The sequence below is a fragment of the Ascaphus truei genome, chromosome 9, assembly GCF_040206685.1.
Source record: "Ascaphus truei isolate aAscTru1 chromosome 9, aAscTru1.hap1, whole genome shotgun sequence".
Taxonomy (NCBI): Eukaryota; Metazoa; Chordata; class Amphibia; order Anura; family Ascaphidae; genus Ascaphus; species Ascaphus truei.
Genome location: NC_134491.1, coordinates 49,353,351 through 49,380,935, shown reverse-complemented (window position 1 = coordinate 49,380,935; position 27,585 = coordinate 49,353,351). Strand labels below are relative to the sequence as shown.

The 27,585-nt window shown below is 44.9% G+C and overlaps 1 protein-coding gene across 2 annotated transcripts; it reads right to left on the bottom strand.

The window, feature by feature from the left end:
- Nucleotides 1–266: 266 nt before the first annotated feature.
- On the bottom strand, nucleotides 267–25,824 carry FBXO34 (F-box protein 34). 2 transcript variants are annotated; one of them, XM_075614748.1, is made up of 3 exons: nucleotides 25,535–25,824; nucleotides 3,531–3,682; nucleotides 267–3,116 (listed from the first exon to the last, which is right to left on the bottom strand). In XM_075614748.1, exons 2-3 carry the CDS (start codon nucleotides 3,605–3,607, stop codon nucleotides 1,004–1,006), a joined length of 2,190 nt encoding a protein of 729 aa, XP_075470863.1. In that variant the 5' UTR covers nucleotides 3,608–3,682; nucleotides 25,535–25,824; the 3' UTR covers nucleotides 267–1,003. The 2 variants fall into 2 exon arrangements, with proteins under 2 accessions (XP_075470863.1, XP_075470864.1); XM_075614749.1 differs by having other exon boundaries at nucleotides 3,531–3,677.
- Between the last annotated feature and the right edge of the window lie 1,761 nt (nucleotides 25,825–27,585).

Genomic DNA, 27,585 nt, shown 5'->3' with positions numbered 1-27,585 from the left:
ATTACTGGGCATTTTATTCTGTGGAATGGCAAACACAGTCCAGCAACAAAAACTGAACTTGAAGCTACAAAGACATGGCGCATATCCAAACCCATGTAAAATGCTGCTGGTTAAATGCCAGCTTCTAAAAAAACAAACACACAAGGGGTTAACGATGTAACCTTCAAAGTATTATTGCATATTACAAATACTACAATTTAAAAAAAGTGCCATTTAATGCAGATTTCATGGAATTCCACCTACAAAACCAAAACAGGTAGCAAGGATTCAGGGTGCACATTTTTATTGAAGTAAAGCCAGACACATTTCCTTCTTCTACTCTGTCACTATACAATAAACCAGGGGGCTCAACTCCAGTCCTCAAGCTCCCCCCTCCCCTGGTCAGATTGTCAGGATATCCCTGCTTCAGCACAGGTGGCTCAATCAGTCCCTGCTTCAGCACAGGTGGCTCAGAGGCTCAGTCTTCAATTGAGCCACATGCTGCAGCTTGGGATATCCTGCAGACCTGACCTGTTGGGGGAGACTTGAGGACTGGAGTGGAGCCCCCTGCAATAAATCACTGCATGTATTCACTTGTCACAGTATCTCAGACATTTGTGCTTGTCTGAATATATTGCTGTCCAGTTAAACCATTAATAAACCTTTAAATGCTTCAAGCCCTAGATATTTAGAGTTGCTGCTCTAGAAACATATTATACAGAATATACAGATTTAACAATACACTTAAAAAATACAGACACACACACACTCACAGCCACAACACTACCAGAGCTGCATTGTAGAGATTATGTTGCATCAGCTAGCAGTAGATCTTATATGTACATCTATTATAGTTTATTTACATAAAAGGGCCAAGTGTCCAGTTGAAGGGAAAAGTAAAGGCTCTTGTGTTAAAGTATGTGCAGTTTCGCAGCCCTGTGAAAACACATGATTATGTACAATGTAAACAGCACAGGGCAAGAAAATTCCTCCTCTACAAGACCAATACACGTCGGAAGCATCACTAATTCTCTTCCGATTCAGATTCTTTCGATTTCTTGCAAATGGGCCTGTTAAAGCTGTGGCAAGCAGGCACCCAGCGATTGTCATGAAGCCCGACTTTACAGCCGGAGCTGTCTTTATGAGACCTATGGCAGCACATCCAATAGCCCGGACCATATGGCAAAGCTTGACAGTAAGGTTTGGGATGCCACCAGCACAAAGACACATCCCCTTTTGCATACTTTTTTTTGCACTGCTTGCAAGGATCGTCTTTATAGCGCAGGTCCCGAACCCACAGCGAGTCAGACGGTCGGATGTCATAATGTTCAATAATAAATTTGAAATAACACGAGGTGCATTTTAGGGCTGCCAGAGTTCTCGTGGGAAGAAATCGAAATATCTTCACTAAAATGTGATGCGGCAAAAAGGCCATGTATTGCTGGGGCTCCAGCAGCTGCTGGATCTTAAATCTGGTCTCCAAAAAATCGTGAGACGCCTGTCTTTTTATAGAAGAGGTGTCAAGTACCTGAGAGACACTTCCAAGAGCAGATACAGACACAGCATATTGTGCAACCAGGGAGCTATTCTGTACACACAGAGCGCTGTCAAATAATTTAGTTTTCTGGACCGGTGACTTTACTTCGGAATTAATTCGGACATGTGCGTGGTTTTGATCATTTTGATCATGCTGAAAAAACAATGTTCCTGGGCAAGAGTCCCCAACTAAAGTTAAAGGTTTGTCGTGTGTGTGTCCTATTTCCTTGTCTGGAAATGTATGCCTCAGTGCATCAGCCGCCTGAACAGCTGGGTCAGAATGTCTCTCACAACACTCCGCCTGTTCCTCAGCTGCGCAGTCATTCACGTTCTGACTCTCAAAAGGACCCGGGCCACATTCTACAGCTTTTATACACAGAGAAAAAGAAAATTTACATGGATCCACAGTTAATGCAATATCACACCTACTCCTAATTTTCAGATACGTTTCCCTTACCAGCTCCAAATCTACATTTGCCACATAGAAATCCTTTACAGGTGGCAAGGGCTCTGCTTCTTGGGGCATAACTTGTGCACAGTCCCCCCACAAATTAACAGTTAAAGGGTCTTCCTTATTTTGTGGGTCACTGTCCTCCCTTACAGAAGCGTCCACGCGTTCCTCTGCGTGACTGGCTGCAGGAGGCGATTCTGTTCGGTTATCGTCCGGCTGGGAGCCACTTGCTAGCAACATTCGCCCAACATTTCTCCGGAAGCTGTTGCTCCTTGAAAGGCCTCCGGAATCACGTTCACCCTGGCGCCTCAAGCACTCGGACTCCAGTTTAGCCACCATTTCCAGGACACACACGGACTCATTGGCTTGTTCACCCTTTTCACACGTTCCTTTGTCAGACGACTGTGCTTCACAGGCGCCAAGCGCCATTAAGGATACTGGAGCAGGGAGGGAGCCTTTGGAAGCTCCAGTAAGTCTTGAAGGATGAGAATGGGGGAAGGGTTTAGCACAATCAGAAAGTAACGCACTTGCTTTTTGTTCGAGAAAAACTACCATCTCTATTACAGAAAGAGGTCTACCTGGAGGTATTCCTTCACCATCTACAACATAGTTAACAGAGCACTGTTCAACTACACTTGTATAAGATTCGGACAGGAAACACTTCTTATGGGTCTCCTGCATCTTGTCTAGTTGATTCTTTACTCGCTTTAGATCCACAGATTTCTTCCGCCTCTTGGCAGCTCGTCCATTCAGATCCCCAGTGCTTTTTATTTTCATTGAACTTGCTCTGTTGCTGCTGTAATGATGTGCTGCAAAGAAGGCAATCTTCTCCTTCGTATTTCCAGGCTTAATAATTGCACAGATATCCAATGACCCCCCGTCCCCTTCGTCACCCTGGTGAATGGTCGCAACTCTGTTAGCGGGGTTCATCCCCCCTGTATTGCACATGGTATTCGGAGAAATGGTCCCCAGTGGTCTACGTGGTGGAAGGTCACCAGAGGGCAAACTATTCTTTGTAGAAGCACTGCTGCATTTGTCTCCCTTGGCAGGGCTTTGGTTGTTCAGATGCATGCCTCTGTTTGATCGTATGTCTAGAGATGAATTTTTCTTCTGCAACTTATGATATGGCTTTAGATGCATTCCAGAAGCTCTGAAAATGGAGAGAAAAGGAAAATAAAAAAGTTCACATTATTAGAAGGTAGCCAAAAAATGGCTAAAAAGAAAGATGGGGAGTGTGTTTTTTTTACTAGTCTTTGGAACTATATAAAATGATATTAGGTGAGCTGGTGTAATTACAATTACATAGCTGGGTGACAAATTTTTGTTTTTCTTTTGATCAAGAAACAAACAAACATTACTAAGAGCTTAACAGTGATTGCATTATCTAACCTGGTATATAAAGATACTCAACTGTTTTCTTAATTTAATTAAAAAAAACAATTTAAACATTTAACAGCCTGCTCCTCTCAAAGACCTCTAAAAAGACCACACGGTGGTGAAAAAACGAAAGCCTCGATGTGCTACTAAGAAAGCCATATAGCTCCGTTACTCCAGCTGTGCTTACCGCTTGACATGCTGGTATGTGGAGGAAGTGGCTTTCAGTGGTTCCCTGTGGAGGCCGGCTCTGCAGGAACTCATCATAACTACCTCCACACAATGCGTATGGTCACAGCCAGTCCATTTTGTTTACACGTTTTACGCCCCACAAGGTCTTTGCTAGTGGGGGAAAAAAAGAGAAAGTCTGTAAGTTTTAAGTCTGTGATTCCTCTACATCGTGTCCTCCGTGGGATGACGCATTTTAGTGCTCATAAGACACTACTTGATCTCACCCACATACTGTTACAAAAATGTTGTGGTTGCCTAAACCAGGGGTGCTTAACTCCAATACTCAAGACCCCCCTCCCCCCAACAGGACAGGTTTTTCAGGATATTCCTGCTTCAGCACCGGTAGCTCAATCAGTGGCTCCCAGCTTCAGCATAGGTGGTTCAATCAGTAGCTCAGCCTAGACTGAGCCACCCGTGCTGAAGCTGGGATATCCATAAAACCCGACCCGTTAGAGTGGTCTTGAGGACTGCCGTTGAGCGCCCCTAACCTAAAGAATAAAGACAAATTTGTGACCATTCTTGTTAATGAATTGAAATAAAGAAGAAACAGGTATTCTGTGTATTAACCCACTGTATTCCATCCAAACATACGACCAGAAATGTCACCAATATTATTAGTTAGTGTGAAGGCGTAGAATTAGTACCTGTACGCTTTAATCAGGATAATATACACTTATTTGACCAACAAAATGAGCAGAACTCAGAAAACGCATGAGCTGGGTTATGTCATCTTTGCAATTACGTTTTCAAGGTAAACAGAAGCCCGACCTGAGGGGGAAGTATTGAGAAGATGACCCATGGCTGACACATTCGGCTCACAATAGCAGTGCTGTGACAATAAGAGGAAACCTCCCGTGTCCAAGGCACAAATACACCCAGACTCTCTCTGCACCAGTTGAGATTTCCCCCCTGACGTTTTACACAGCTGCTAATACAATCTATGCAAATACATGCATCTTCCTCCTGGTAGCACTGGGCAGTATCATTGCCTTGTCACTCCCTGTGGTATTTTAATAGAAGGATGCAGAGAACAATTAAGCCACGTTTTCTAAATTAATTTGCATTTGCAGCTACTGAATTTCTAAAGTTACTACAGGCGGGATTCCTGGTATCCACCGAAGCAAACACTGGTCTCTATAAAACAAACTGAAGTAAAACAAAAAGATATTTAAAAGCCAAAATCGGCTAAGGGCGCGTTCATGGTTTGTGCGCCTATTGCATGCGCCGCGCGAACAAATGGCCGTGCTCAATGAGGACGGCCATAGAGCGCGCGTGCTCGGAGGCACGGACCATTTTTCGTGCGACAAAATCAAATTGATTGTCGCGCGCCGGTCGAGTCACGCGAGCTGTACGCCCAATGAGGGCGAACCAGCTCCATGATGTCAGCCACGCCTCCGACACGCCTTCCCGTCCCGAGGATCTCTAGTCCACATAACGCTCGGCTGACAGGCTCGCGAGAGGCCACGCGCTCCGTCGTGTGCCTGCACCATGGACTCGCCCTAAAATTTATACAATACACTTGCTGCCTTCACTCAACTGGACACAATTACAGTGTAATGAAACAATGTCTCTTAGCCAAGCCAAGCCAGGCGATACCAATGTAGCAGGTTTCATATGATATCTGCAGCTGATAACACCATACTATTCACATGGCAGCTGATAACACCATACTATTCACATGCGCGTTTTGAATCTGCTCGGTGCCTTGCCTGTTTAGTGCCTTTATTTAGACTGCCTGACAAAATACAAAAAATATCTCCCAAGCGTGTAAATATTTGAGTTGTTCAGTACTCTCGTTGCTGCCTTCGTCTCCCAGAATGCTCTTTATACTTTAAGTACTTCACTCACTGCCAAACATCTGACTGCAATTAAAAATCATATGACTTGAAATTAATTTGAAGTTGTTTAATATGAGCGGATGTGTGAAAGTGGTGTAACTTAGGACAACTATGCACATTTTATATCAACTAGACAAAGTAACTAAAAAAATAAAAACAATGAATATGTTCCACCCATAATGATATTGCCCGGCAGAGGGGGGGGGAAGACAAATGTTTACAAATGTACAGCCCGCTTTCTGCAATTGTACAATATAGACAGAATAACACCTTTTGTTAAAAGGTTAACAGACATGTTTATTTGTTGCCGTGTGTCAGGAGTGGTCAACTCCAGTCCTCAAAGGCCACCAACAGGTCAGGTTCTCCGAATATCCCTGCTCCAGCACAGGTGATGTTATCGACAGCCACCTGTGCTGAAGCAGGGATAGCCTGAAGTGTTGGTGGCCCTTGATGACTGGAATTTGCTACCCCTGGTATTTAAGAATCAAGTAGGGGGAACTGAATATTTAACCCTTGCTGCTAGAGGGAATAATGCATTGTAGGCCACTAAACACTAATATAGCAGCGCAGGAAAAAAACAGGAAGCACCTCCACACGAGAAGTGGAATGAGAAAAACATTGTAAATAGTAAGCGAACCTCATTTTGCCTATAGATAATCCCTGCAGACAAAGGGCAGCACAGCCAACAGTGCAAGGACAGACTGCTCACAAGATCTAGTCCTCCAGCATCTCCAATGACACCATTGTTGCGAGAGACTTTAATCCAAGTGAGCTAGTGACCACATGCACGGATTATGTTGCAATCCTTCAGACACGGTCACCTACTCCTGTAACTGTTAACCAGGGCTGGAATAGTCCACTCAATCCCCAACTCCAGGAAAAGGGGACATTTCGGACACGAATGAAAACGAGCTTCCTTTTTGTTGGCCGACGCGCTTAAAAAGGCACCGAATAGCAGGACGAGCGTGGCCGTCACTCAGAGCCAGAGTCTCCAAACGGGTCCCACAAGCCTCGCCTCTGCACTTTAACCACTTTAATGTTGAAGGTGTGTCCTTTACAGCGACTAGGTGAGCAGGTCAGTTGAAAAATACTCGTCAGGGAGGGATATAAAGTTGTAATATGGACATTTTGTAGGATTATGCTGTTATACGAAAGGGCGATGGCCAAATTACTGGAAAACTGTAAGGCGGGATTGGAGTTGAAGGACAATGGGCGCTGACTGAAGAGAGGACAAAAAAGGCAGAGGAACTGAACTTCATTATTTATTAAAGCAGACGCAAGAGAAGGTGAGCTGCAAAGTAAAAGCCCTGTTACATTCGCCTTTCTTTTTTTGTCCCCTGGATGTAGGATTACTCCTCTTTGTTCACATGTCAAACCGGCATCATAGAACACAGCAAAGCAGGCAGTGCGGGACGAGCCAGGGCACAGTGACGGCCGGCATGGGTGGGCACAAGCAATGGTAATAAAGTTGGGGAACGAGTGCTGCCAAAGCCCCCCGCCCCCCCGGAAAACCAGGGCTGTTCTGTGATGCTGGGTCAACAAAATTGACCTTCTCCACAAAACCAGAAATGTTTGTTTTAAACCAAGATGAATCCGAACAGAAATGGGGATGATAAATATATACCAACATAGGACTCGACAACCCACAGCCCCAAAATACACTGGACAGGTTTTTTTTCATGCCGCCACCCCCCCCCCCCTTTCCTCCCCCCAACAAAAGGAGTAGGGCCAGCAGCATAGAGTACTAGTGTGAAAGGGATCCGTGTATGGAATAATGGGAAACGGAGGAGTCCGCGATGTACTCAGAGTACATTAATCATACATGTATTCCAGAGGACTCCAATGTCAATTGCAGCTTAAACTTGGATAGACGCGTTTGCTCCAGTTAGAAATGTTGTAGCTTAGCAATAACCCTACGCCAGTTATACAGTATAAACAATAAAAAGCACAAAGAAGGCTAAAGTGCGATATCAACAATGTGTGGCAGTTTGTGCTGCAAGACTAATGCACTACTAGTGAGGGTTTGTTTTTGCGCTCGGTAGTACAAAGGGCATTGTTCCCTTCTGAGGGAGAAAACAATATTACAATATTATACACAACACAATGTTTCACTGAACTTTGAAACATAAAAGGAAGTAAAACTTTTCAGAGCAAGCCAAGGTATTTCTGATACAGTCAGAGCGCCTTCCCTCATCCTCCCTTAAATGGTATGTTTCTATTCTCTTTAAATCTAACTGGAAGCCTGACCTGTTGGAGGGAGGAAGGGGATGGGGGTGGGGGTGGGAGGGGAATTAATGACTGAAGTTGAGCACACCTGCCTTTGACCATACTGTCTTTATCAAAGATGGGAACGGGGGGCATTTGCTGGTAAACTCTTGTTAAGCACCGTGATATCACACAAAAGGGAATAACTAAACATTCAAATCCTTCCCAAGTCTACACTCACCTTTTAATGCATGTACGTACATGGTGTCAAATGTGGGTACAAAAAAGGCAATTACATAGATGTTACGCCTCAAAACACATCATTGCTAGGTGGGACTGTCCCTTTAGACAAAATCCCAATTAAAACAGCACAAAGATCATTGGACAATTACGCTGTCAAAAAGGGAAGACATAACCCTTTGGGTGCCTGGAATGTAGCTACTACCTTATGGCATCTGGCTTAAGGGGCCCAATTACATAGTAGCAGTGTCATAAAAGGCCAGGTGGTTCTTGTATGGGAGGCGATGTACAAAGAAGTGTGAAGGAAGGTGGAGGGCCCCCTTATATTCGGTTATTCGTGGTAGATCGAGCGCTTCACAGCTTACATTTTTAACCCTTCGAGTGGCCAACTCCAGTACTCAAGGGGCACCAACGGGATATCCCCTGCTTCAGCACTGGTGGCTCCATCATTCACTGAGCCACCTGTGCTGAAGCAGGGATATCCTGAAAACTTGAGCTGTTGGTGGCCCTTGAGAACTGGGGTTAGCCACTCCTGGTGTAAGCCACTCCTGGAGTAGTCCATGTTCAGAGCATGTAGTAGGCGGAGAAGCTGTACTGCTGCTGCACCACCACCTTTTACAGAGTTATATCTTGAGTTAATAATGTAAATGTTTTAGAAAGGGGGGGGGGAGAATACATTCTCAAGCCTCTTCTCATACAAACTTAGTGTGAAATATTGCAGGCCAAGTGCACACTATATAGGTTAACGAACACTCTGCTATTTTTTTTTAAAGCCCTTATGTTGAGTGATATCAGCTGGTTGCCTTAGGCTAAGGCCCCGCTCCCAGAGTCAGCGCGCCCGCACTGCAGACAGGCGGGGCACTGACATACATAGACCGCGATATGCGGTCTGTAGGGAGCGGGAGGTGGGCGGGAGTGGGAGGCTTGAGCGGGAGGGGGGGGGTGTGGCTTGAGCGGAGGGACCCGCTACTCCCCCCCCTCCCTCCACGGGCTCGGGTAAGTAACACACACACACACACACACACACACACACACACACAGAGGCAGGCACACACATACACACACACACACACACACACAGACAGAGGCAGGCACACATATACACACACACAGACAGGCACGCACGCTGCTATCATTCCACGCTGCTATCATTCCACACTGCTCCCCGCTCCCCGAAGCCTCCCCACCCCTTTGGCTCACAGCCACACCACGTGACGCGTCAACGCTAGGGAACACCATTCTCTTGTATCCCCTAGCGGCTGACGCGCCACAGCGTGTAGTGAGCTGTGCAGCCAGGTGGGACCGGGACCGGCTCCGCAGGATTCCCCTGCTGGTGGGGAACTCGCGTGTGGCCGCCCGCGCCACCAAGCGCAGCGGGACCGAGGCCTTAGGTGTGACTACCTGCTGATCTGCTGAGAAGGCTCATTTACAAAAACACAAATGTACCAAGAGCCAAGTACACCAACTAGGACAAATTTGATTTGATTGCTGGTTTGTTAATATTAAATTAAATAGAGCCTTAAATATCACAGCTAGTGCTCAGTTTGAAATGCTGGGACACGTACGTTATACAGTGCCATTTCAGACCGTACCTGAAAGAGTTTGTATCATCACCAATTACCAAGAATACATCTCCACCATGAACTGATACAACTGCTACGCTACAAGTCTACGGAAGGAGAGAATGGCATGAATGAGTTAACAGTTCATTTTTTGGGAACCACCAGCAACAATTAGTACAGAGATTACACGTCTTTAAGAGCCGAGGGCCCCCCATGCAGTATGTACTGCACTGGAGGACACCACATTCCTAACAATGCAACTAATCTCCTTCCCAGCAAGAGGAAGAATGCTTCACAGTAAGGGCCTTAGGCTCGTTATATAGCGCGCTTGTGCCCGGCGCTGCACGTTAGTTAATATAACGCACGCGGCTAGGGGACGTGGCTGACGTCACAGCGTTAGGCCGCGCTGTGACTGGCTCACAGCACGAAATACAAGTTTCTTGTATTTTCCCAGATCTGCCGCGTCAACGCTCACGGCCGTGCTTCTGAAGTATAGCAACGCAGAGTCATACCCTCCAATTATCATTGACGCTCACGTTAGCAGAATCGCGCGCACTATATTACAGCCCTAAGACGCTTCGGGAGATCCAAACCTACTACAGCCGTTAATGTCCTGTGATCAAATATTTTCTTGTGTTTCAAACAGGATATGGAAAAGACTGAGCAATTAACAAGTTCCTGGTAACCTGTGTGTATACACACGATAACCAAGCACAAGGTATTTGAAGCATTCTTTTTCAAAAGCATTAGTAGGTAGAGTCTGAAAATCTGATTCCAGAACGTTTAATAATTAGGATAACCAACAATTTAACCACTACCTGGTGAGTCAGATTACATCGTAAAGCAGGTCATTAGTAACCTGGCTGCAGTGAACTAACTCAGGGGGTTCAGGTTTAAGCTTGTGGCATCTTTACTGCTCTTTGTATGGTATCAGCAGTACCACATCATGGTCAAGTAGAAGTCTCGCCTGCTCGCTCCTGAACCAGGGGGCGCTCAAGAACATTTGGACACAAAACGGCTACAGGGGGGGGGGGCGGGGTGAGGGGGTGGTCAGGCTCGCTCCACCGGCCAATAAGAGTTACAAGTCATTAAGTGATCACATTGCGATTGTGTTGGTGACCCTGCGGCCATACGTATAAATTTGTGTCAAAGTCGGCACAAAAAATTACATTAAACTGTACAAATACCATGGTAACAATGGGTTGATTCCCAGAGGTTCAGGAAAGGAAAAAACAAACAAACTTGTTTTTGGGTGGGACAGGGATTGCTGCTTTAATGTAGTATGTGGCACTGTTGTAACCAAATTGATTTACAAATTAGAGAAACTCAGCAATACCACAGCTCCTTTACCATTTTTTGATCAGTTCATTGACTTCAAATTTAGCCCTAAAAGTATAGCTCCAAAAATCAAAACAAATTCCACAGAACATATGGCCCATGCTGCTCTCCGTGGCTGTTGATTAAAGAATAATAACTAAGTGACTTCAGTGAAATTTTAAAGGCATATTATGGCCAATTCCCATCTCAGGAGCCACAAACAGGTCAGATTTGAAGGATATCCTAGCTTCAGCACAGGTAGCTCAATCAGTGGCTGTCAATGACTCAGCTACCTGTGCTGAAGCAGGGATATCCTGAAAACCTGACCTGTTAGTTGCCCTTGAGGACTTGAGTTGGCCACCCCTGGTTTAAACGATTTAGATCAGACAGTATTCCAGTCTTCAAGGACTTGCCTTTTGCTGTGACTCTGCAATGAAAAAAAAAAAAAAAAAAGAGAAACCCCACACACAAAAAGCAGCGGGCTGTTGGGGACCAGAAAAATGAAAGACCAGTCTAGCCGAGATTAAACCAGTACAGGAGATGGTATATAACCCTACGAACTTGTGCTACACAAGTCAATAAAGGTCTCCACTGAATCTATAACTATACGAGACTTTGTATACAAAATTATAGACAACTGCAGTAGTAAACAAACACTGGAAACAGCAAACAATGTCATGTGAAATCACACAAAGCTATTATTTCTCAAGTAAACCAAACACATGGTATACCGGGTTGATTCGGGACGGACAGACGGACGGACACACACACTCTTATTGTGGGCACCCATTCAACCCAGACTCTATAAACACAAAAGCACTTAAAGTCAAATAAATAATCTAAAGTTGTTTTCATTAGCTGCTTTGAACCATAAGCAAGTCTGGGAAGTGTTTGAAGGTCGGTTCAGAGATTGTTCTACTCTAATTTCCAGATAATCAGACCGAGCAATGAAAGCTGAACCTGCCAATGCACAATTGTTGAGCCCTCAGTCTCTGCTAATTTCAAATCAGTTAATACTGTATGTTAACTGGGTGGGGGGGAGGGGGTGTAGAAAAACACACACAGCCCAAATAAGGACAAAGATATAGAATGTAACGTGGTCCCTGCACAAGAGAGCCTCACTATAGAGGAATTAAGGGGCAATGTTGAAACAAAAAGGGGGAGGTCAGAGGAGGAGAGGTACGTTTGGGCATCGGCAGTGATGATACTGAAAGCCAAAAGACTATTAGTTCACCGAGAGAAGGTGTGTAGAGTGAGAAGAGCAGAGGGCCAAGGACAGAGCCTTGTGGGACCCCAACCAAAAGAGGGAGTAAAAAGAAGGAGACACCAGTAAAGGAGACTGATTAACTGGATAGGTAGGACGTGAGCCAGGAGAGGGCTGCATCACAGAGATCAAAAGGAGTGGAGTGTGCGCAGAAGGGGGATGGAACACACTACTTCACCCAAACCAGGTCCAAGACTCAGCCATATAAGTAAATCAAAAGAATTTGACTACTTATATGGTTGTCCATCCCAGGACATACTTGAAAACGAGAGGTAACTCTCAATGTATTACTTCCTGGTAAAATATTTTATAAATAAATACATAAATACATTTAGTCCACCCTGAGGAAGGTTCCTTAGTAGTGGATCAAAACGTTGGCCATCATGTTTGTTTAAATACAAATTATTTTGGCTTCTTATCCGGCAGAGTCTTTCTTCGACCTGGTTTGGGTGAAGTATTTTTTGTACATTTATCTTTATGACACGTGCACTTGTTTTTCCAGATTTTGTTTCTTGGTCTGCCGACCATATTTATCTTACATATGTATATATACACAAGCATACTTAATATTCACATAGATGAGAAATAAGCCGAGTGGGTGCTTTAAAAGGTTTGCGTAATGTAGCAAGGAATGGTTCAATGCAAATGTAACACAGTCTTTAACAAGTATGAACAGGTTGCCAAGTTGACTAAGCCCAAGACATACATGAAAACGGGAGGTAACAATGTCTTTTTCTGGTAAAATATTTTGTAAATAAAAAAAAGAAGTTTGATAGATAGTTGGAGTTTGAGTTTACAGAAGTAAAATGGGACAAGTCTGAAACTTATACACGTGGCTTTGAAACCTTAAATATGGCCGAGTCAGAACAGGGAGAAAAAGGGGGGGAAAAATAAAAAATGATGTACCTTGCCAAAAATGTGAGCACTTTGTACATATGGGATGAAGAAATGTCCAGGGCATCGGAGAGCCCCATATCATCCTTGACTTTAAAGCAGAAATTCTGCTTTCCTTTTTTTAGAGCTATAGGTTTGAAGCAGGCAGTCTATGGAGTTGAACCCCGTTTATTTCAGCTTTGTGAACACCCTGCTTCCAGAGATACTTTCCTCCGTGGTCCTCTGTGGTGCCAGTCACATTTCCGGCTGGGCTATCGAAATGGCGGCTTAAAATGGGAACAGGAAGCGGTGACATCATCCCTTGTCCGTGAACGGCACCCCCTATATGTCGGCAAGTATCTCGGGAAGCAGGGGTTCCTGGAACTGAAATGAACGTGGTCCAGCTCCGGAAGAGCCTAGTTTCAATCCGATGAATAACATTTTTTAAAAAGTCATGTTCTGCTGAAAGTACAGGTTTACTGAAATTACAGACGACATATTTCAAGTGTAATAGGATTTATATGGATTATGAGCAGGGCTGGAAAAATCCGAAAATCAGGACAGACTAGTGAAAGATTTAGCGGATTGTCATTGGGCCGCGCGCTTTATTGCGCCAAACTGCACGGCGTGTGCAGGTCTCCACTGGAGCGTCAAAGCAAACACCCCACCATGCTGTGCAACGTGTCAAACCACATGCCTACAACTATTTTAATGCCTTAAAAACAGGCGGCCGGACATGTCGGTAGGCATCGCTGGGCATTTGATTTGAGGCTCCGGAGCTGAATGAACGCTATGCTACCTGCACAAGCCATGCAGTTTGGCGCCATTAAGTACACGGTCGGACAAGCCCTTTGCAGAGTCTCAGCTATGTTATTGTGACGGATCTGTGTGAAAAGGGGAGAGTGTCCTGTGTGGTTATAGAGAAAGGGGGAGGGTGGAGGGGGTAAAGAGTCCTTTGTGGTTATAGAGAAGGCAGGCGGGGGGAGAGAATCCTGTGTGGTTATAGAGAGAGAGGGGGGGGTGGTCAGTTCTGTGTGGTTATAGAGGAGGTGGTGATGGGGGCGAATTACTTTTTACTTTGACTGGAGAATGTAAACTGATATATGATTATGATTATCAAAAGCATTTGAAAGATCCTGATAATCAAAAACCATCAAAAACACCATTACTGCATGGGAAAACCTAGCTACGGGAGAAGAATGTGCCTTAAGCGCCTGGAAGAATATCTTAACTAAAGGTTTTATGTATTTATTTTTTAAGGCACTTTCACATTTGTGAGTTATAAACTATAAGCCCCGGGTTTAACCAAAAAATCTGGAATAATTAGCTAGAAAAGTGAAAATTAACATTTCAGAAAAAGTGTGCTATATGCCAGGGGAGCGCGAGATTTTTCCGGTGAGGGCGCGGTGGTTGCAGAGGCCCTGCCCTCTTCCCCAAGGCATTTAAATTAAATGCCGGGGGATCACGAGGCCTCTGCAACGTCTCTTACCATGACTCTGCCGGCGTCAGGGCAACACAGCGTCAAACAACACTGCGGGGTCATGTGCCGTGACATGGGGCGTAGCTTTAGCCCTGGCAGCCCAAGCTCCTGGGGGGCCCGCTCTCCCCCTGGTATGCTGCGGCCGACAGGGGGGACAGACCGGGACCTGGTGGATACGGGTGGCCGCACAAAGCAGTTGCCGCCGGGCCCAGCTCTCCCCAACTGCAGGTTTGTATTAATATAACAAAAAAAAATTGCCCAGGGGCCTGCGCATTTCTAGCTACGCCACTATACACGAGACGTCACAACGCAGCGTCAAATGACACTGCAGGTCTAGTGACGTCACATGACCCCGCAGCGTCATATGACACCACATCAAGGTAAGGGGAGGGGGTGCAAGCACCAGAGGAGGCAAGGCAGGGGGGCGCAGCAGTAAAAGTTTGCACGCCCCTGCTACAGTATATGCCCTCCTTACCCACTAACAATGTATGTTAATGTTTGATATTTTATTGTTTTCATCCTCCAGCCCTATCATACTACGCTACAGAATATGTTGGTGCCTTACAAATAAATAATATTATATGCTACAAGCGAGGTACTAAATCAGTACAAAATACAAAGCTGCCCAAGTCCATCACACAGATAAAAATGCCACACCCAAGTTTCCATCCTGTTTACCTGTGACCGATACTTCCAGGTGAGGCTGTAAACGTGCATTTAATTATCCACAGTGTGCTGGGTTACCAGGACTTCGGTTCATCCGTTTTACATACAATAGATCAGCTTCTTCATTTTCACACACAAGGTATTAAAATGCTGTAGTGTTATGACAACTCCAAGTATTTAGCTCCAAACTCCAAAGCCCCTCTTCAATATGCTGTGAAGCCGCTTCTCTATGGCAGGGAAGCTTTGTGCCCCCATTTAAATCAAATGAACACTGCTAGCCTCGTGCGATGAAGCAACGTCGCCGCATATTTAACAGCGCTTCGAGGTACTAACAGCTGTTGATCCCCATGTCCACCTACTATTCAAGTTCGTGTTTGTTTTTTTTCAACGATTGTACAGCAAATAAAAAATTCCACTTGTGAGCACATTCAAACTCCAGCCACAACCCTGCCTTTTCCAATTATCTCTTCGCATGCAAGGCTTCCACTGCAGCCAGGAACTCTGGGTAATGACATGCAAATGAGCACTCGTAGTGGGTAACAGATTGTGAATGGCTTGTATTGCAAATGTGGATTAGAATATAAAAAGCCATTTCCCACCACCAGAGAAATTGATGTTCAGCCTGTGTAGCTTCCTCACAACCGGTTCTTTTAAGTATTATAATCTAGCATCAGAGAGCTCTTGTCAATGCATGTCATTCGTTGCTATAATTCACCACATGACCAATCTAATAGCCTTCAGGAAAAAAAAAGGCACCTGTATTTTGTTAATTACCGGATTAAAAAGTGTTGTGTTTAGTCTTTAATGCTACTTTTTTTTTCTTTCAAAATCACTATTACATAAATTTAAAGTAAATGTATTTATAGCCATGATTAAGAATTAAAATATTTAAGGCCCCATTACCTAAACATATAAAGATGGCTGTGTAATCAAATTGTTAAACTGCTTTGTTCTTTGAGTACATCTTAAAAAAAACAAAAAAAAAGTCTTCTCAAGCAAATAATTGTTGGAATCCTATATGCAGACCGTTTACTTATTACGTATATTAATGGGGAATTTCCCTTTTAGAGCATGGTTACGCGTACTCTAGCACAGGGCTCATCAACAAGTTATCTAAAGGGGCAAGGACGGAAAACCATTAGGGGCAGACAGGCCACAAGCTTATTGTAATCTCATTTTAGATGCATTGAAAGACAAATTATATTACAACATTTTCTAAGCATGTGTAACATATGTACCATGTATATCATAACAGTTTGAAAAATTGCACGTCGCTCCGGCTAATTTCATATTACATGCTTAGGGCAGTGGTTTCCAACTTTTTGGGGGTTAAGGAACCCTATAATTATATTGCTACATTCTGCAGAACCCCAACCCTCTCTAATAGCGCGTCTGAGATCAGATGCATTCTAAGGAACCCCAACCCTCTCTAATAGTGCGTCTGAGATCAGATGCTTTGTAAGGACCCCCAACCCTCTCTAATAGCGCGTCTGAGATCAGATGCATTGTAAGGAACCCCAACCCTCTCTAATAGCGCGTCTGAGATCAGATGCATTGTAAGGAACCCCAACCCTCTCTAATAGCGTGTCTGAGATCAGATGCATTGTAAGGAACCCCAACCCTCTCTAATAGCAAGTCTGAGATCAGATGCATTGTAAGGAACCCCGAGTCTCTCTGATAGCGTGTCTGAGATCAGATGCATTGTAAATTCTTCTGCATTTGGCATAGCCATCAACCAACTTGCACTGATGAGATCAAAAAAGGTTGAAACTGCTGTCTGTGTGTAGGGTTACTGGCTCTGCACTTCTTTAACCCAGGTTGTGCTGAAAAGCTGTGTATTACGGCAGCCATAAACTTACAGTATGGCGTTCATGTTAAAATGGATAAGTCAAGAGTGGCTCACCGAGTGCTCATTTGCATGTCATTACCCAGAATGCCTGGCTGTAGTGGAACTAGTGTTTGCCAAGCGATAATGGGGAAAGCACGGTTGCAGTCATGTCTGGTACATGCAAATACATCACAAGTGGTATTTTTATTTGCTTTACTCTGTATTTGGTATGATTTTCAAATGACCTGAAGATTGCAGGGAACCCTTTAGGGATGCCCAGGGAACCCGTTACAAAAAACGCTGGCTTAGAATTCACAGGACCGACCAGGGCAGTTCACGGGGCCCCACCAGGGCAGTCCATGAGCCACTAGTTCAAAAGCCCTGCTCTAGCCCAGGGGAGCACAAACTTTTGAAGCTGCACCCCCCTGCCTGGCCCCCACCGGTCTCGCGCCGCCTCTCCTACCTGCCAGCTGCGTCAAATGATGCTCAGGAGTCGCGTGACGTCATTTGACGCCGGTGACGTCATGTCCCCGAGACACGTCTGAATCCCGGTAAGTGTTACTGTTGCAGAGGCCTCACGCGATCCCCAGCATTTAATTTAAATGCCTAAGGGGAGGAGCACAGGACCTCTACAACCGCCAGCATCCCCCCCGACAAATCTCCCGCCCCCCAGTTTGCGCACCGCTGCAAGTCCAGCCAATTCTGCTATAAACCTCAACCCCAAAAGTCAACCTATGAAATGGAACATTTCAAGCCTATTGAAAACAGAGTGCGGACATCTTTATGTTAACTGTAGCATTTATATAGAAATAAATCTGTTCAAAATCACATCTTGCAGCCCTTAATCAATGTCCACACACTAGTAGGAATACAACACTTTGACAGAGTATTAACAACTATAAGCTGTTGCAGACAATGTTCATGTTGTTATTGGTTCTTAGAAATTCTGCCAAAGAACATACACATCGTATTTTAGAACAATCAGCTTTATTTTCATGGGAGCAAAGATTTCAGCCAAATAAAATGGGTGGATCCCACATTAAAACAATCTTGGAATCTGCTAATAGGATATAGGAAAAAGTGAGTAATGCAGATACAAACTTTCCTTTTAAATTGAAATGTTATGAACTCACATCAAAGCTTAACACAGAAATGTTTATATACCTGTTTATATGGATAACATGGTATAAGTTTCTTAACATTGTTACACTGCACATTGTTTTGAAGACACACAAAAGATAACAGGGAAAACAAACACTACAATTGTAGTTTACTTTACACAAAGAATGCCCATTCAGTGGGAAAATTACTCCACCTTTCTAAATAAAAAGATAACCAATGTTTTACTTCAAGAAAAAAAGGAATACCTTAATATTACAAAAAGAAGTCATTTAAAATGTGTATATGGAAAATACAAATGTGATGGATAGACACACAAACTGTATACCATACATATCCATCAAGTTCAAATGCCAGCATGCAAATTAACAATTAACTTTTACTTCCACATATAAAACGGCACCGCAGAGCAAGCTGAAGCATGGAATACTGGTGTGCACAAAAACACAGCAGGGTGTGGTAGCACTGCTATCTATAACTACATTCATCCCATTCCTTTACTTCTAACTTTACATTCTGTCATCGAGGTGTGGTTACAATCCAAAACATCCAAGTGTGCTTTTGACCTCTGGGATGAAGCAATAAACTGATATATATATATATATATATATATATATATTATAAAAAGTCTGTGCACCCACTTGCTACCTGTGATATGCATCTATCCCAGCGATGGATTCAAAAGCTTGCATCGTTTTAAAACAAATTATGGGTGCTCCAGAAATATACTTGCATGTCTTACAGTGAATGAAGAAATTATAGTTCAAGCAGCAACAGCATACACATACGTGCAATAAATTATGCATATTGCTAGGAAACCGCTCTCAAATATCATGACTTCAAGCTAGGTTATCTTGTAAAAACAATCTCAGGGGCTGGAGAGTGTTTTCATTGCTCCTCACCTCTAGCAATAAATAGGGAAATTTACATTTTGTACTGAAACCAGTCATCTTTCTGCAACGTAATTCTTCTATTTGGGTTTAAACAGAAAATGATCTTCAAGCTGGGTTATTTACCAAGTCAGTAGCCAATATCATGGCTTTGGTATTGAACCATAATGCGATGGAATTTAACGCTTCCATGTTTTTTTGTTTTTTTTCTTAACTATTCATTCATTTTACCCTTTACAGTCATCTAAGATCAGTCAGCGCACATAAGAGACCATTTATGTTCTAAAATGCAGAAGGATGCAGAACCAAAAATACTGCATGGTTCTGACTCGGAAGTGTAAGGCTCAGGGATTTTTTTCACCTGATACAGATTGATGGTTTTATGTAGGCCTGTGGTGCTTCACAAGAAATGAAACTGAAGAATAAAACTAAGCAATTCAAGAGATGGAAGTCCAGAAGATAAAATGTTGGCAAAGATCTAATTATGACAATTTATTATCAAAGACAAAAAGCTTTTATTTAATCATGTGAAACGTGACTTTTTTCCACCATCACACGGCCTCCCTGCCAAACAGCTTTAACGGTCATTATATTATTAGGATTGTGATGGTCTTAAACAAGGATAGTGGAAATGTTAGTTTTTTTGCACAATTGGCTCCTTGCACTCGAAAGATTACTGGAAACTGAATGTTAAACATTTCCAACAGCACAAGCTACATTTGGAACTAATAATTTACCCCTGTATAATCTTTGTAGACTAAAGGAATTTAAATGGTGCTGTTCCACTTCGGACCAAATGGACTTTGAAAATAGGTTAAGTTACAGTGATGGCTGGAAACAATGGTGGATTCGGCGCAACTGCGCATGTCTGGATCAGAGAGACTCCTGAAGTTCTTCAAACAACTTTATTGATTGGAGCAGCCGAGGGAGCAGACCCCAGACCGGAGTGCAGGTGAGGTAAGGCAGCTTCATTCCCCCTGCACCGGTTGTTATTGAGGCTATACGGAGCTCCCTTGTGTGATGCCCCAGTGTCTGACTCATTCAGAACACTGCCCTGCACACGGCAGCGCAGGACAGACACACTGACTATAAGTTACAGTGATCCATGCCTTCAAATCAGGCAAAGGTTTTTTATTTTATTTTTTTGGATTGTTACAGGTGTAGTTATTTAGATTTTTACCAACAGTGGGGCCAGTTGGTGAGGAGGGCTTTTGTTTATATTGTTTTTCCACACCAATAATAATGTAAATCGGATTTCTCCGCAGGCTGCTAACTAAGAGAGGAGACAGGTACTTAAAATGCAGTCAGAAACAAAAGGCAGAACATAATGAAACTAGAATAATTTACCAACTTTCCTTTTTATTGTCTAATAGCCATATTAATGGAGAAGTATATATTTGCTAAGGGTTGGGATACCCACAATGGGAACCAACATGCAAGTTCTTTATAGATTAAATAATTAACTATTAGTGTACATTATTCAGGGGTGGAAACATCCCGGGTGCCAGGTCGCCCAACATTCAATACTGGCGCCTGAGGAGCAGCGCTGTCTGACCCGTCAGTCACGGCCGCATTCTGCAACTGCGCATACTAACCGCCGCCACTAAATTCAGCAGGAAAGTGGGAGGGGGGGGGAGCGATGCAGCGAGGTACTGGGGGGAGCCCTCTGTGAATATGTCCACTCTCAGAGCAACTTACCTTGTGCAGGAGGAGTGCGTCTGCGTCAGTGTGAGTGTGAGTCACAGATAGTGTACTTGTGACAGAGCCGGTGGGGGGCTGTAAGAATGCCAAGACAGTCAATCACCTGACAACAACATGACCCACTCCCCCCTCCAAGGTTTTTTAATATTATTGTCTATCCCATATATTACAATGTTCACTATAAAGTAATCTATGAAGAACTCTTATATTGGTCCCCTAAAAGGGATCAGAACCTACAACACATTTAAATCTTGCATGCCTCATGTTTTTTTTTTGTTTTTTTTAAGAATTCAATCAACCCAGGCTTCGTGCATTAAATATTTTACTGGGGTTAGTTCATTTTGCTTCTACGTGGGACTGCACCTTCAAATGTATGAGCACCACTAAAAACGTTTCACTTTTGATCTCCTCACAACAATTTGCTCCAATAGAAAAGTAGAGAAATGTACAGTTTCACATCCACTGAGCAGTGTTTTCTGGTGTTAAAATTAGCAATCTTACAAAACCAAAAAACAGATGGGAGTTTTTGCTGTTGAGTTTAAACCACTGTGATATTCTTTAAAATCTCAAGAAAATGTGGCAACAGGTTTAACAAATTAGGTTTGTAATTAAACATCTCCCATAGGAGACTAACAAATCTAAATTATCCAGGTTACTATAATTAGGATTAACCCGACTGGCAATTATAACTCTTCCACTAACACGCCACTAGCGCTAGAAATAGGCTCGGAAAGGGGACATCTGGCCTGTTTATCTTGGTTTTACGTCAATGACCAAATACAGAGGAAACCTCTGGGTTTTGGAGTGGCCAACTGCAGTCCTCAAGGGCCACCAACAGGTCAGGTTTTCCAGATATCCCAGCTTCAGCACATGTGGCTTAGTCATGACAGCAACCGGTGCTGAAGCAGGGATAGCCTTAAAACCTGAGCTGTTGGTGGCCCTTGAGGACTCGAATTGGCCACCCCTGATCTAGGCACAGGTTGACCAATGGGACATTGAAAGACCATGTAATATACATAAGTGAATGGACCGTCTCATCGATGTTACCATCAGAAAGCTTTCTACTTAACTCTAGGTAAATTCTACAATACGGTGTATTCCATATCAACTTACTTGACGAAGCGCCCTAGCGGCGTGAGACACACGAGGGAGCGCATGGGGACTGCTCGTCTCATTTGTGTTTCTCAATAAAGCCCCTTTTTTTCCTGATCGTGGGATTTGACCTTCAATTATTGCTGTTGCTCCGGATGGCTGTCGCTTCTCTCTCAACTTACTGAATACGCTGGTAAACGGCTTCACTGCATACGGAATACGGGCAACAGAGTCTTTTTCGCACAAAGCAGAAGCATTTTAATAAATAAAAATACTGCAAAAATAACCACAATATATTGCATGGCCACAAGAAAGCAAATAAGAAATGCAAGATCAATTGGTCACGTCATGCATTGTGACAGCAGGCACGGCGGGCAAGCAGATGTAAAACCCATCCCACGGTACATCTGCAATAGCTAGCTACACACTTCACGCTTTGGCATAACATTGTCCTCCAAGCAAATCCACAGTTCGAAATAAACATTTTTTTTATATTAAAAATGGCTGCATAATTCAAAAGATGCAACACAAAAAATAAAAAACGGACATAAATGGTGGTCACAAAAAGGATGGCAACATCTACTGAAAATTATACGATAGAAATGTAATTTCTGATTGCTTTAAGATAATACAGGAGGAGTCCCTACCTACATAACTGATTGTTTAAGAAAGGAGATTTATGAACAAAGATGTACAAAAAAAAATATGAAACAATGTTTATTAGCCTCTAGACAAGCAGTAGTGATAGTGGTGTGCGCTGATACAGGCAATTTAAAATTAACACAATTCAAGTCAGACCCATGACCATTTTGTAAAGGAAACTTCAAGTGCAAAGAGTCCTGTGTCCACTTGTTTAAAATACACTATTCTGTATTGATGGATTAGAACAAATTCTGCAGAGAATTTGGTGTGCTGCATTTCTGATATGAATCACCCCAGTAAAGTTACCCTTACTCTAGAACCCAAACGCCATTTCTGTCCACTGCACAACAAAGCTTCCATACGGTACTAAGCCATTACCCATTTTCAAAATCTTTTGCTTCAAAAGCCGACGCTTTATTTTGTCTGCCATTGTTGATGTCCCCGTATGAAAATAACCACTAAAAAGCACACACCTAATATCTAGTTCTCCTTGCGCAAGATGACCTGATAATATATCTGGTTTTCTTTGTTGACTTCCTGCATAAAACCACAAAAAGGCAGATTACATGTATTTCTGAAGTATCTCTGCTGCTGTAACACGTCTCACCTCCCAGGAAATTACCACCATTGATGCCAAAGGGTCTATGCTTTGTACCCTGCTGCAATAGGAATGTAGATTAGTATACTGTATAATTGTAGACTTTGTACTCCCAGAGAAACTATAATCACATGCATGGGCATGTTTATCTTGGAAGTTTAACAAAGCCGTCACTGCGCAAAAACATTATTTAGATGTCAGCTCCTGTGCCATCCTTCAAGTGCACAAAAGCAATTATTAACAACAAGCTGTGGGACTGGACAACAGAGAACGATTTGTATTTGCGATGGACTTGACCTATGTAGTATAATCAGGCCTAAATGATCACTGGCAACTGAACTCACTATTAGTATGGTCTGATAGCAGCGTAAAACAGGACTTCGATTTGAATCCCGGTTCTGAACTCATGCCAATCTTTAAAATAAGAACAATAAATAAAGTTAAAAGGCAAGTCAAATAGAAGCACCATGAATAGAAGCATTTAAAGATACCACCAAAGATACTGAAAATATATATGCAAGTCCTATTATTGGAGTATTAATTGGACATAAATAACTGTTACTCTATTGTTTGCCCCAATCTGGAGTACCTTGCAATACCTTTATTGCCATTCACCATTAAACACATTTTTTGCAGTGTTACCCACTCTTGTGGTCTCTGTACACACCAAATGACACTTTCGTACGTCACATCTCTGTACAGTTCAGCTTCTCCCTTATTTTACAATGCATGTCACTTTTCTAAGACGCAGTGTATTTTTACTGGTACCTTATAAAATATAAATAGCTTTATTTGCAGTTAAGACATAGGCGCAGCCACTGAAATAAATCCGTATATACCACCAAAACCAATTAAGACACACCTTTAAAAAAATTGCATAAAAATGCCAAGACTGGCAGATTTTGGTCCCTATGGACAGCCAAAGGACACTCAACATCTTTGAATCTTCATTAGAGTTGTAACAACTTCAAATCACAAAGACTGCGATTAAATAACCCCTAATCCTGGGGCTCTCTACTCCCACCCTCAAGCCCCCCCCCCCTCCTCCCCCCAACAGGTCAGGTCTAGGATATGCCTGCTTCAGCACAGGTGGCTCAATCGGCGACAGCCACCTGCACTGAAGCAGGAATATCCTGAAAACCTGACTTATTGGGGAGTCTTAATGACGGGAGTACCACTGCCCTAGTCAATGGATCAATATAACTTCACCTTCCTTGTCACTAAAGACACATTCAGCGCATCGCGTAACCAGCCCTCGGCTAAAGGGGACACGTCACCCACATAAACCATGAGAGTTAACCCCATCAGTGCAAGCAACAGGATCTGGCAATGAAAGGGGGTAATAGCACCCACACAAACCTTAGGGGTTACCACTATTGCTGCTAAGTGAGCCTGTCCATCTGGCAGCAAAAGGTTTAAATGGCTATCTGGCAGAGAAAGAGGGTTAATAGCTCCCACATAAGGCCTCGGGCATGGTCAGCGCCCGTGCTGAGGCGAGCAGCAGCTCGGCAGTGAGCTCCTGCAGCCGCAATGAGAGCGGCTTTAGCAGGGGCTCGCGCACGCTTCTGCAAGCGTGCGTCTTAGGAAAAATTTTAATATTCGCGCTCATGGGAGCGCAGGGCCGGTCACGTGAGCGGTTCGCCCAGCTCTGTGACGTCACTGGCCCGCCCCCCGACGGCACGCTAACCAAGGCACCCGCTTTCCCTCAGCGCGCCTCCGCACGGGCTGAGTCACCATGGACTCAGCCTAAGAATTAACTGTTTTACATTATACGTCCCTCAAACAGCAAAAGGGTCAAATAGCTCCCTGAAATAGAAAGACCCCCAGAGGTTAAAGATGACCATCAAAACTGAAAGACGGTGCTTCAGACCAGCCCAAGACATGCAAATGCACCACAAGTGATATTACCATCAAAACTGTAAATGAGATCTAAAACAAACACCCCCCCCTCCCAACCCCCCATATATATCTGCACTGTATGTGTACCCACACAGGAACCACCAGGAAGAGCTTATTGGGTCACTGCACTTCTCCCACACAGGAACCACAGGGAGATCTACTTATTCACCAAGCTCCCTGGTGGTTCCTGTGTGGGAGAATCTGAGTGACCCAATAAGTAGATCTCACTGGGGTTCCTGTGATTCTGTATTGGGTCACTAAGCTTCTCTCACACAGAAACCTCAGGGAGAAGCTCAGTGACCCAATAAGCAGATCTCCCAGGGGGTTCCAGTGTGGGAGAAGATCTGCTTAGTGGGTCACACTCACTGGGTCACTAAGCTTCTCCCACACAGGAACCCCAGGGAGATCTGCTTACTGCTCCCATTAAAGAACAGAACCCCCCCCCCCCCCCCCATACCACACATACAGGGGGAATGCTCTGCCCATGGGGGGGGGGATGCTCTTCCCATGGGGGGGGGGGATTGCTCTGCCCATGGGGGGGGTGGGGGGAATGCTCTGCCCATGGGGGGGGATTGCTCTGCCCATGGGGGGGAGGCTCTGCCCATGGGGGGGGGGGGCTTTGCCCATGGGGAGGAAGCTCTGCCCGGGGCTGGAGGGGGAGAAGGCTCTGCCCCCCTCCCCTCACCGGCCCGCGCGGCTAGGAAACTCCCCGGGCCTTGCGGCCTGCACGGCGGCGGTGCTCCTCTTACCGTGGTCTGTCAGCGGCGGCCCCAGCCGGGCGGGAAGGATACGGGTAGGGAGCCCACCAGGGACCCCCTCAGGCTGGGGGGGTTGCGGGGGGCGCAGCCTCACCCCCTCCTCCCTAGGTTACCACAGTCAGCGCGCGTATATCTCTCCTCGAGGCGAGACAAACACGCGTAATAATAATAATAACCCTGACGCCACAGACAACGCGGTATAATGGGGGGGGAGAGGAGAGAGGCGGCGGGCGGCGGCGGAGGAGGATCACCGGATCAAACCAGACGGCTGGGCCTGATTGGCTGCCGCTTCCTGTCAGTCAGAGATAACCCCGCCCCCTCTCTCTCTGTGGTGGTGCTACCTGGCCGCGGGAGCGCGCATTGTTACCTCCGCGCCGTGACATAGGCTTGGGGTTGAGGGCGCGCGCGGGGCCCTGTGTGGTGGTGCTACCTGGCCGCGGGAGCGCGCATTGTTACCTCCGTGCCGGGCTGGGGGCGCGCGCGGGGCCCTGTGGCCATGTTATTACCCTCAGGGGCAGTACTGAACATGGGAGAGCAAACCCAGGGAGCTGACAGTGTGCGGCTATACAGCCTTGTGATGTAGTGGTGGCCCCCAGCAGTACCTAATGTAGCAGGCACATTACATGTCATTTAAGACTAGCTGTACATATTACCTCAAGGGTTCCCAAGAACCCCCCAACAGGTCAAGTTTTAAGGATGTCCCAGCTTCAGCACAGGTGGCTCAGGCAGAGACTGCACTGATTGTGCCGCCTGTGCTGAAGCAGGGATATCCTGAAAACCTGACTTGTTGGGGGGAGGGGATCTTGAGGACTGCAGTTGAGAACCGCTGTAAACCCTTTGAATCCTGGAGGGGTCCGCGGCCCCAGAATGTTACCGCCCCTCTGGCAAAGCGCAGTCACGTGACCACCGCCGGCAGAGGTGGAGTCTTCCATTTACTTTCGCTTCAGATCGCGTCCTGCTCGCGTCCTGCTCGCCACAGGAACTCAGGACTTGACCTAAGACGGGGAGGAACAGCACTCCTTGGGCATGATGTAGCCACTATATCATGGGGCCCCTGGGGTGCCAGACCCCATAACATAGTGACTACGTCTTGGGCACCCAAAGGGTTAAACAGAAGGTCTTCGTGTTTGTGGTAAGCTGCACAGGTTAGGGTAGGGGTGCGCAAACTGGGGGGTCCGAGAGTTTTTTTGGGGAGCGGCGGTTACAGAGGGCCTTTGCTCTTCAGCGCGAGGCCTCTGTAACCTCACCTGGCTTCAGTCCACGTGTCTCCATGGCGACGGGCGTCAAATGATGCCGCGGGGTCATGTGGCGTGACGTCATTTGACCCCCGTCGCCATGGCAATTGACGCCGCGGGGTGACGTGGCGTTATTTGACGCCGCATTAAAGGTAAGGGGAGCGCGACCCAGGGGGAGAGCAAGCGGGGGGGGCACAGGGCAGGAAGTTTGTGCACCCCTTGGTTAAGGGACTTCCATAGGAATTGCTTGCAAGTACCTCCATCCAGCAACAGTAGAGACACTACATTAATACCTAATTTGATGTGAAAAATGTGGAAGAGTCTGGGTGTCCTATCTGCATTTACTGTAGTTTGTGAGGTGGTTTGGCATTAGAAGTAACATGCACATAAATAGATAAATTAATAACAGCCCCATATACATGGGTCCTTAAAGTTTGGGGGCTTCCAATGTGGACAAAGGGGTGTTAGTAGTGACTTTAAACCGCCAGATTTGAATAAGCCAACAACTCTCAATAGGATATGGGTATAATATTATGGTTTGTGTGTGGTTAAGGAGAACACCCCAACAAATATTCCTCTTTAGGGTTCCCAAAAAGCAAGTAGCACTATTACTGATCATTTATTTTATGGTCGAATTACATTTGTTTTTTTGTTTGCTTATAATACTGTGTAGAAAACGGAGTGTTCTGTACCAAACAGACATTTTATCGGGAACTGAGACATGGTAAAACTTAGCAGCCTTTTGTGGACCTGGGTTTTGGCTGTGGCCAGGCAGGGAGTGAGCGCGCTCTTGCGTGGTGATGTCAC

Bases quoted from the DNA above. Each gene is read 5' to 3' on its own strand.
- FBXO34 (XM_075614748.1), bottom strand. From the start codon at position 3,607: ATGATGAGTTCCTGCAGAGCCGGCCTCCACAGGGAACCACTGAAAGCC. The intron at 3,117-3,530 runs GTAAGCACAGCT...CTCCATTTTCAG, and splicing joins ACATACCAGCATGTCAAGCG to AGCTTCTGGAATGCATCTAA.